The 11,481-nt window shown below is 37.6% G+C and overlaps 2 protein-coding genes across 4 annotated transcripts; one reads left to right on the top strand and one right to left on the bottom strand.

Moving 5' to 3' along the window:
* Positions 1–1,414: 1,414 nt before the first annotated feature.
* Positions 1,415–5,487, bottom strand: hint1 (histidine triad nucleotide binding protein 1). The gene is made up of 3 exons (XM_079410785.1): positions 5,345–5,487; positions 4,912–5,016; positions 1,415–4,525 (listed from the first exon to the last, which is right to left on the bottom strand). Exons 1-3 carry the CDS (start codon positions 5,453–5,455, stop codon positions 4,361–4,363), a joined length of 381 nt encoding a protein of 126 aa, XP_079266911.1. The 5' UTR covers positions 5,456–5,487; the 3' UTR covers positions 1,415–4,360.
* Positions 5,488–6,293: 806 nt separating this feature from the next.
* Positions 6,294–10,474, top strand: LOC306865737 (UBX domain-containing protein 8-like). 3 transcript variants are annotated; one of them, XR_013783893.1, is made up of 9 exons: positions 6,301–6,410; positions 6,740–6,865; positions 6,963–7,036; positions 7,148–7,270; positions 8,108–8,239; positions 9,236–9,277; positions 9,415–9,489; positions 9,566–10,010; positions 10,195–10,472. XR_013783893.1 is itself a non-coding variant. In XM_079410499.1 (8 exons), the coding sequence occupies exons 1-8, from the start codon at positions 6,317–6,319 to the stop codon at positions 9,734–9,736; spliced, it is 837 nt and encodes a 278-aa protein (XP_079266625.1). In that variant the 5' UTR covers positions 6,294–6,316; the 3' UTR covers positions 9,737–10,474. The 3 variants fall into 3 exon arrangements, 2 of the variants coding, with proteins under 2 accessions (XP_079266625.1, XP_079266626.1); XM_079410499.1 differs by having other exon boundaries at positions 6,294–6,410; positions 9,566–10,474; XM_079410500.1 differs by having other exon boundaries at positions 9,415–9,539; positions 9,637–10,462.
* Positions 10,475–11,481: the final 1,007 nt, after the last annotated feature.

The following is an 11,481-nucleotide window of genomic DNA, read 5'->3' on the forward strand; positions in this document are numbered from 1 at the left end:
CAGCGTCAGGATGTTTGTTAATGTAGCCGCTGAGCACATCGTGAAGCTTAGACAAAGCCAAGCCGGTGTCTGCTGTGGAATGTACACAGCAGTAACAATGATCGATGAAAACTCCCGGGGCAGATAAATGGGCGGCAAATAATGGAAAGATGTTCCAGATGAGGCGAGCAGGAAAGTGACAGAATGGAGATATTCCTGGGGTCACACCATTTCTTGTTGATCATGAAACATACTCCTCCACCCCTGGATTTACCGGCCTCTGCTGTTCTGTCCGTCCGAAAAACAGAGAAGTTATCACTTGGCATTACAGCAGTGTCCGGGACCGAGGACGAAAGCCACGTTTCGGACAAACAAAGGATGTTACAGTCCCTAATGTCCCGTTGGAAACTAATCCTGGCTCTAAGATCATCCATCTTATTCTCCAAGGATTGGACATTAGCGAGGAGAATGCTTGGAAGAGGAGGACTGTGAGCCCTTTTCCTGAGTCTGACTCGAATTCCAGCGCGCTTCCCGCGGTGTTTCTTGATCCGTCGCCTCGGGGGGGTGTTGTTTATCTCCACGTTCCGAAGAATCTCCAGAGGCCATGCTGGATTCGTGGATAAAGTGTCCTGAAGCAGGTTGGTGTAGCGGTTTCCAATGTCCAAAAGTGTTTCTATGTTGTAGGTGATCAGTGCCGACGTGAGATGTGTAAAAAGAGAAAGTAAAACTAAGTAAAAAAGAAAGTTGAAGCAAAATCTCAGTGGAGCGACCCGAACGGCGTCCGAACACAGCGGCCCCATCTTGTATATCTTGTATGTTCTAGCCTATTAAGGAATGTGCTTCTCGCCTAGCAACTGTGACAGCTGCCCTTGGCCAGTGGCAGTAAGGTTTGTACAGGACCTTTTTTGAAAGTATATTCAACTGTCTGAAAACAAAACAGGGTTCACAACCTGTCTAAATATGTTCACATAAAAAAGTAAAAACTAACTATAGAATTGCATTTAGTCAACTATAGAATTGCATAAAAGTCAACATGAACAAAAATGTATTTATTACAATTTTTTATTGTTAGATATCCGAGTTGAAACCCAATACTTATTTTTTTTTAAGGCCCAGAAAACAAAGGATGCATCTATCACGCGGCTGCCTTTGAAGGAGCCTTCGAAATGGTTCTGTCACATTGCTGTAATGTATTCAGTCTTCTAAGGAACATAGCCTCAGAATTAGGATACAGCTTGTGTTTAACCAGTGTTAAAAATGTGTGTTGGTGTGGATTATCAATATTGTGCGTGAAGGTAATTACATTTTTCACTTTTAGTGATGCACTGATAAACTTTAAGGATAAAGTTTATTACAATTTTGCATTTTTACCACCACAATTCCAGAGAATAACTTCAAGACTAGCATCAAGAAATAACATCAAGAATCTGTGATTTGTTCATTCTCTTTAACTTTTATTTAAGTGACCAAAGTACAAAGAAAAGATTTCCAAAGTTTTCACTGACCAATGTAAATGTATTTTGTAAATATGAACAAATTTTGTTTTTGACGGCTGAAACACACTCCAAAAAGTTAGAGGCAAAATTAAAGTGAAAAGGTTGTAGAATATCCACATTAAACTGTTTTGAAACAGTTCACAGTAAGCAGGTGAATTGGCAATAGGTCAAGGTATCATGTTTGCGTATAAAAGGAGCATCTCAGTCTTTGCAAGCAAAGCTGGATCATGGCTCATCACTTTGTGCCAAATTTCATGAGAGAAATCACAAAGAATTTAGGTCTTTCACCAAGTACCACACATAATATTGTGAAAAGATTCAGGGAATCCAGAGAAATCACAGTACATGTAGGGCAAGGCAGGAAACCTCAGGTGCTTGACCTTTGAGCCCTCAGATGGCATTGAATAAGAACCGTCATGCTGCTGTTAAATATAGCCACATGGGCTCAGAAGTACTTCAGAAAACCACTGCCATTTACCACAGTCTCCTGCTGCATCAAGAAATGCATCTTGAATATCTGTTACTCTAGGAGAAAGTCAAGTCAGCTCACCTTTATTTATTTAGTGCTTTTAACAATACAGATTGTGTCAAAGCACTTAACAGAATCAAATTGGAGGATAGAGTGTCAGTAATGTATAATAATAAGATTAAACACTCAATTTTCAGTTAAAGGCATTTCATTATTGAATTCAGAGATGTCATTGTCTAGCTCAGTTTAGTTTAAATAGTATCTGTGAAATCAAACTGACGATAATCACTAGAAATTAAGTGAAAAATTAAGTGAAAAAAGAAAGATACACATCAATTCTATGCAGCGATGCTGCTGGGTTCATCTCAGATAGTCAAAAACCCAGTGGAAATGTGTGCTGTGCTCAGATGAGTCCACATTTCAACTTGTCTCCGGGAAAAATGGATTTGAAGTTCTCACTTCCAAAGACCAAAGGGACTATCCAGACTTTCATTAGTGACAGAAGCAAAAGCAAACGTCTGTCATGGTATGGGAGTGCAGCAGAGCACCATGGGTGACTGGAATATGTGTGAAGGTACTATTGACATGGAGGCATATATTGGGATTGTACAGAGACATATATTGCCATCAAGATGTAAGTGACAGAATAGAGGGTTAGAGGGTTATGTTTTTTTTGTTTTGTTTTTTTATAATAAAAAGAAAACAAATAGATAGAATAGAAACAGAATAAAGAGTGCTGCTGTTAGAGGGTTAAGTGTAGATGGGAGAGATGTGTCTTTAGCTGTTTCTTGAAGATGTCTAAAGACTCAGCTGCTCGGATTGAGTTGGGCAGGTCATTCCATGAAAGGGATTTTGTGCCTCTTTGGGAAGACACTACAACCCGTCTACATGCCTTCCAGAGGACTGAGGTTAGTAACTGAGCAACACTGTGTGGTAACATCACCGAGAGGCACAAAATCACTAACGCTAACGTTTTCATTCACTGTGCTTTGCTGGTGGAATTATTTCCTAATCCAGCCAAATCCCTGAAAGATTTACCTGAAAACGCATCTCTTCTGTGAACACAACTATATCCTGCTACTTCTACGCTTTCACTATTCCTTAATACCTCCCTGTTCTAGCTTCTACTATTTTGAAAAATGTCTGAAATTTATTATTAGCACTTATATTTAATATGATGATTAATCGCTTGCTGCATTCCTCATTTGTAAGTCAATTTGGACAAAAAGCACCTGTTAAATTAATAAATGTAGTGTTAAAATTATGCATTCATTCTCATGACATTTTAAATCTGTAGAAATTTAGAAATACAAAACAAATAACTGTCCATAAATCAATGGAAAATTGTACTCATTTTCAATTCAATCAAAAAAACAAAAACTACCTTCTGCTGTATTCCAAGAAAGTCTTAGAGATTTGGAACAACATGAGGGTTGGTAAATAACCTAAATGAAAAACAAACACAATTGCAAAGTGAATGTTCACACACATCAGTGCTAAGGCAACAGATTTAGGTTTAGCAATCACTGTAACTGCAGGAGGCGCATGAAACCTTTTACGTCTTTCCAGGAAAATCCCAGCTAGGTGATATTACCCACATGAACCAAATGAGGGCGATGTAATGCAAGAAACATTCATTTCATTTACTTCGTTGTATAGGTTATGAACCAAAGTTGTATGGCTGTCAGCATTCCTGTTATTTACATTTGTCATGAAGCCTGTTTGAATTGCACAAATGTGTGATCAGTGTTTATTATACAAGTTCCTGAGCAAATTAAACTTGAATGCACACACTATAAAGCTGACATTATTTTAAAAGATTCATACATTAACTCACTCTGTTTCTCAGATGCTCGTTAAAGAGACAGCTCACCCAAAAAATTAACAATTGTTTATTTCTTCTGTTGAACACAAAATAAGATATTTTTAAGAGTGTTGGTCACCAAACAGTTGATGGCAGCCATTGACTTCCATGGTATTTTATTTTCATACTATGGAACTAAACTGTTTGGTTGCTGTCATTCTTCAACATCATCTTTTGTGTTCAACAGAAGAAAGAAACTGGTTTGGAACAACTTGAGGGTGAGTAAATGACCATTTTAATTTTTGAGTGAACCATCCCTTTAATCATTGGGTGGAAATGCTCAACACAACCTTTATTTGTATGTCTACTCAAGGTTAACAATGCAGTGATTCATAACACACAGGATGGCATTCAAAAATCAGTCCAGGAAACAACCAAAACACTTCTGGAATATTTGTGGCAAGACTGAAATTGACTCCAAACAACAGCATTTAATGGTTTTTATTGATTAGTTGTAGTTCTGATCGACTCCTACTTGACATGTAACAATTAACCTCACTTATGGCGAACAATGACACGACTGGAGATCCAGTGATATCCTGAGAAAAGCAGTTAGCCAGGAGGCCATCCCAGCTGACGACCCCCCAGCACGTGGATGTGAACGTGGTACACGGTCTGACCCCCGTCAGGACCCTCATTGAGCACCACTCGATATCCTCGGGGCAATCCCACCTTCTCCGCACACTTCTTAGCAACGATCATCAGGTGTCCCAGCAGCTGTGCCGATATAAACAAACAAGCATAACACATCAAAACAGACATTAATCAGTAGGTCTAGTGGCCTAAAAAGTGCCTCAATAATAAAGCTGACGAAACTAGACAGTAATACTCATTTAAATTATGAAAATTTATTTTTAATAACTTTATTAACAGTTTATGGCTGTTAGGCTGCTTTGAAACGATCTGTATAAAGAACTAGAAGGTGACTTGACTTAATGTTGAGTGCAGAACTGTTTATTCACGAATTTTTAAGTGTCCGTGGAGAAAACAAAGATAGTACTTCAGAAACAAAGCCACAAATACGTAAATACTATGGTAATCAACAGATTCAGTGAATTAGTAACTTCAAACACATTGTGTTACAGTATCAGTTTAATACTGACCTCTTTATCAGCGTCCTCTGCTTTAGAGATCTGAGTGATGGGCTTTCTGGGGACCACCAAGAAGTGTGTGGGAGCCTGAGGGGCCACATCATGGAAGGCAATACACTAATACACAAACAGAGGAAGTTTAACAACGACATCATACATTCAACTAGGTGTATGAAATATATATTTAAAAAGCATACAAATAATACAGTTGCTGTGCAACTAAAACCATTCATTAAACATATAAGCAGTCGCGATCCACAACACAAAGTTGTGGAGAAATGCGTCAGTTCAGTCAAGTCCAGAACACGTGAACTAGCACAAAAATATGGCACGTTTCCAGATCTCCTCTATTGCGACTGAACTGCAGAGCTCGAGCTGAACTGCAGATGCATCGATAGAGATCAACCGCACTAGCTGTCAGCTGCACAAACAGCGGAGATCGCACCTGATCATCTTCGTAGATGATGTTGGCAGGAATCTCTTTGCGGATGATTTTGCCGAAGATCGTGTCTCCTCCCGGCTGCGCGCTCTGAGCTCGAGACACCTCATCCGCCATGACCACCGAGATCTGCTTCTGTCAATCACTCCAGAACAGAACCACAACGACGATTGGACAATCCCACTGACGATCGGGCACATGATTGGACAGCTAAAATTAACTCTTTTTCATAATAAAAGCCTCAGGTGAATTAATTAATTGTGAAACAGTTAATTTAATCTAATATGTGACCCTGGAGCACAAAAGCAGTCATGAGTAGCACAGGTATATCTGTAGCAATAGACAACAATACATTGTATGGATCAAAATTATACATTTCTCTTTTATGACAAAAATCATTAGGATATTAAGATCATGTTCCATGAAGATATTTTGTAAATGTCCTACTGTAAATATATTAAAACTTCATTTCTGATTAGTAATATGCATTGCTAAGAACTTAATTTGAACAACTTTAAAGGATATTTTCTCAATATTTAGATTTTTTTGCTCCCTCAGATTCCAGATTTTCTAATAGTTGTATCTCAGCCAAATATTGTCCGATCCTAACAAACCATACATCAATGGATCTTATTTATTCAGCTTTCATTTTATATATAAATCTCAATTTCCAATATATATACATATGTTCACTGTAGATAGATAGATACTTAATAAATCTGAATTATAAATCTAAAAAATATTACAAGTCTTCTTTGCTATTTTATTAACAATGTTCTCCAAACTAGTGCAGTAGTCTCTTAAAGAAAATGAATGAAATTTGGCTTGGATCCTGACCATTTCTTCTGTGAAATTTCCCCCAAAACAAATGCAACTGTCACAGTGACGTCAGCAAGTCCGTTTTGGACACGCCCACAGATTCCTGTTTTCCCCGCGTCCGTCGGCTTTTATTTTGAAACGTGTTACTTCCGTGTTGTGATGCGCATCACTGCTGACATGTCTAACAGATGTGTTGTGTTCTGTGTTTTACTGGCAGGATTTTGCTTCATTTCATGGAAACACTCGTTGATTGGTAAGACACTCTCATGATAATCATTATTCTGGCAAAAATGCGAAAGCAGGAAATCCAGAATTGCATCATGCTGAGCTCACTTTTAAGGAGAGCAAGAACAAATATTGAATTTCCTAATATTAACTTGGAATCATTACATCATCTTATTGTTTATCAAATTATGATAACTTTTTTGTCCAAATTTCTTAATTGGAATTGGATCTTGTGAGATCATTGCTATAAATCTTGAAGCGCAGCTTGGGCTAATGCTCCTCAAGTGATGAAGTGAGCCCGGGCAGCTGGGATTCACGAGGACAGGTGTTATACCTGTGTGATCTTGTGTGTTAAAGGTGTTAAAGATGCTCTGAAGTTGGCTGGACGCGGGTTCATATTCCTGGGCATCTGCACATGGCTGATCTACATGTTCCCGAGGCTCAAATATTTCTTCTTTCCAGTGTGTCAAGAGCTCCCAGACAGTGCGTACTTTCAGATGACAACCTGATGTTTGTGTAGTTGTGTATTTTCTGTAAAAGCTTATTTGTATGACTGAAGTTGAGGTATGTCATCTCGCAGGCCCCCTGCTTGAATCCAACAGACAGAAACAAGAGCAAGTTAGAAGAGTTCAACAACATCAACACGATGACAAGGTTCAACACATGACTCTGCCTTTATTAAATATTAAATGTTCCACTGTAGATGAGTATGATATGAATTTAACATATTCTAACGATACTTGTGTTGTTTCTCATAATATGAAGACATCTGACTATGCTGAAAGTGTGATAAAGCCGAGGCAGAGCGTGCTGCTCCAGCAGAGAATGGAAAGATACCATCGGATGACAGGAGAGACCTGGAAACTGAGCCGGGGTCTTCCTGTCGGGGTGAGCAAACGCATTATCACCGACCACATACACCAGGACATGACGTGTGTTCTTCTGTTTTTACTTCTTTTGTTCATTTTACATTTACATTTAGTCATTTAACAGACGCTTTTATCCAAAGCCACTTACAAATGAGGACAACAGAAGCAATCAAAACCAACAAAAGAGCAATGATAGTGAGTGCTATGACAAGTCTCAGTCTAACACAGCACGCATAGCAAGGGTTTTTTATTATATAATAAATAAAAAGAAAACGAATAGAGCTAGTGTTAGAGGCCTTTTTTTGCTTTTTGTTAATTGTATAATAAACAAATACATAGAATACAAAAAGATTAGAGAAGCTAGTGTTAGTTTTTTAAGAAAACAAGCAGTTAGTCAATGAATAGAGTGCAAGTCTAAAGGGGCACGTTTGTTTTAAGAATAGAATTAGAATAGAAAGTGCTATATAGAGTTAGAGGGTCAAATAAAGATGGAAGAGATGTGTTTTTAGCCGATTCTTGAAGATGGGTAAGGACTCAGCTGCTGGGATTGAGTTGGGCAGGTCATTCCACCAGGAGGGAACAGTTCATGTAAAAGTGCGTGAAAGTGACTTTGTGCCTCTTTGGGATGAACAACAATAAAGCTACGTTCACTTGCAGAGCACAAGCTTCTAGAGGCACGTAAGTCTGAAGTAATGAATGTAGGTAAAGGGGTGCAGAGCCAGTGGTGGTTTTGAAGGCAAAATCAATGCCTTGAATTTTATGCGAAAAAAAAAAAAAAAAAAGTAGTTTGAAATGACACTATTGGAAACATAGATAAACAATTTAGATGACTGACTGCACCCATGATATGGTTCAGGGGGAAGAGGACCAGATGTGTGGTGATGCTGATGTAGACGAGAATCCTAATCAAGGAGCCAGAAGGAGACGCAAGCTTCTTCAGACCGCTGCCCAAGATCCTGTCCAGCAGGAAGTGCCCAAGCAGAAGAAGGTCAATAAAAGGGTTTTTCTTGGAAAGGGGCTCTAAAGGAGCCCTTGATTATAGACATACAGTTGTGACCAGAATTATTGCCCCCCTTGGTAAATATGAGCAACGAGGGCTGCGGAAAGTTCTGCATTGTTTACCCTTTTGATCTTTCACTCAAAACTATTTCCTTTCATTGAAGTAAAACAGTTGAAAGCAGGAGGGGAAATCACATTATGAAATTAATGAGAATTAATGAGAAATTCTCATTAATAAAATATCGCTGAAGCAAATTCCTGTACATATTTACATTTCAGCACACCAGGATGAATAATAAACCATGAATTTATTTCACATGACTATAAATATAAATAGGGAACACAAAGGTTTGTGTTCCCTATATATAACAGTATGATGTGCAGAACAAGATTGCTAAACTTGACAAATTAGAAAGTGTCTGTAAGTAAAGAGCTAAAGCATTGAAAATTGCTACAAATCTGCCAGGAAGAAGACGTGTCTGTATTGTGTTGTTGCCTGGTGAGGACTCTCAGAGTATCACAGCTGGAGAATTGCAGAAATTAGTTGAGTCTTGGGGTCAAAAAGCCTTAAAAATATATCAGACATCACTTACAAGCTGTTTGGGAGGATTTCAAGAGAAAAATCTTCTGCACACTATTCAACTTGCATATTAAAAACTTGCACTTGCGTATAAAAACAATGCAGTGACGGATCTCTGTAGCGCCTCAGTTCAAGCGGCACACGTGAACCGATCATCTTTTCATATTTACTTAAAGCACAAAATAAACATGAATGAACATCAGAAGGTATTTTATTTAAATCACGGAAAGAATATTTTGAATGAAAGATCAAAATGAAAAACAATGCAGAACTTTGTTTCCAGCGCATTCTTTGCTCATATTTACCAAGGGAGGGGGCAATAATTCTGAGCACAACTGTATATTTATGTAACACTTTCAGAAACTGTGGCTAAGGTCCTGTGTGTTTTTTTTTCTCCCGTTAAAGGTCATAGTTTTGCCTGACGAGCCGTCAGCGGATGCTGAGGGGGTGAGTGAACTTACACCACAGAAAACAGAGAACAAGAAATATTCCACAGAAATAAAAACAAGGAGATCATGGCCCAATAATAACTGGTACTTTCTTCTGCGAAGGCATGCATTTATAGCTCTGTAATTCACTGACAGGTTGTAAAAATCGCTCTAAGATGTCCAAGCGGAAGAACGATCTGCAGGAGATTCCTCAAAACCTGGAGTTCTCTGGTGAGTCTCCCTGATTACTGTGATCTGGTTTGAGTAGAGAAGATGAAAAGGTATGTTCATGTCTTATTATCATTAGCTGCTTCTTGACTGGATGATGAAGACAGGATACCATCCTGCTCTCTACAAGCTGTGTACATCCTACCCCAGGACAGAGCTGATCGCCGCTGCAGACGTGAGCCTGGAGGAGGCTGGCGTTCTCACCAACACAGTGCTGAACGTGGAGGAGAAAGAGCCGGCCATCACCTAAGAGCCCTTCTGTTTCTGAGAAGCTTTTATTGGACTGAATGGAGCTGGTTATGGAAGTCAATGTCAGTGCTGTAATATCACCAGTTAACATACTTTATTCTTTACATGCTGATTTTCATTTGCTGATCTTAGATTTTCTAAAAGATTCTTGAGAATCAACCTTTTCAATGTTTTATTTTAGTTTTAGTTTTAAGTCAGCATAAAAATGAAAGGCAGTACAACCAGTGTTGGGGAGTAACCAGTTACATGTAAAGGAATGACATTAACCTTATTTGGTAAATAAATTGACTTTATTTTAAGGTGTCCTTGTTACAGTGTAATTATACATTTGAGGACTGAGTAATATTAATTAACAACACGTATAGGTTTAGGATTAGGGGTTGGTCTTAGGGTTATGGCATGTAATTATGCATTATTTTTGTGCTAATACTATAGTAAATACATGTAACGTGTAACAAGGACACCTTAAAATAAAGTGTTACCCAAAATAAGAGTTACTGAGAAAAAAATATGTAATTAAATTACAGTTACTTATGAAAATGTTAACGATATAAAGGGGGTTACATCTGAATACTCTCTATCACACACACACACACACACAGATTTAATTGATTTCTATCCCAAATTGCATTGACTGCTCTGAAATGAGATAAAATATTTACGTTGGTCATGGAAAACTTTGGAAATCTTTGTACTTTTGTCAATTAAATAAAAGTTAAAGAGAATGAACAAATCACAGATTCTTGATTTTATTGCATTTTACAACACGTCCCAACTTCTCTGGAATTGAGGTTGTATGTCTTATAATTTTAAATCTGTATTTATGCTCAGAGATCTCAAAGTGAAAAGTGCTAAAGTCTGATTTTGTGGTGGCTGTGCTTTAAAATGAAATGATTATAATCTTAATTCAAGTGATGGAGGATTGAGAAAGTCTGACAGTAATCAGTGTTGAGCACTGCTGTAAGGTTAACCCTGCCGGCTTTAAATGTCTCAAAATGATTATCAGTTGAAAACATTCATTAGAAATTCAGAAAACTAATCTAAAAGTAATCAGTTACTTTAATAAAGTAACTTAGATAGGTACACTACATTTTAGGGTAACCTGTAACCTTACATTTCCAAAGTAACCTTCCCAACACTGAATACAACAAATACTACCATGCTGTGTAAAGTATTCATTTTATTTGCGATTATTTGTTCATACACTAAAAAGTTTGGGCTCAGTCTGACTTTTTAATTTGATACTTTCATTCATCAAGGGTGCATTAAATTGATTGGATCCTTAAAAAAATGTATCTCAGTCCTGGAAAACCATTAAGTTGCACAACTTTTTTCAACAACGTAGATAAATATTTTTTTATAAACACCTGGTTTTCTTTTTTGGCTTTTCCTTCACAGAAATAAATTACATTTTAAAACACATTAAAATAGAAAACATAATTTCTATTTTTACTGTTTCATCAAATAAATGCAGCCTAGTGAGACTTCATTCAAAAACATTAAAAAATGTTTACCGCAAAATAAATTCTATTTTAAACTCAAAAACATGCCCTGGTCTTAGTGTGAATGATACATCAGTTTGTTATTCTCATGAATATATTTCACCAAAATGTAATAACTTGCCCCACCTCTAAAACAACTAATAGCTGCTGTTACAGGTGCTGCAGTCTTACCAGTTGTTCACCCAGTAATGCTGCTTAACATTGACGTAAAAGTTACAGCAATAACAGTTCATAAGGCTAGAAC

This window comes from Barbus barbus, assembly GCF_936440315.1.
Source record: "Barbus barbus genome assembly, chromosome: 47".
NCBI classification, from domain to species: domain Eukaryota; kingdom Metazoa; phylum Chordata; class Actinopteri; order Cypriniformes; family Cyprinidae; genus Barbus; species Barbus barbus.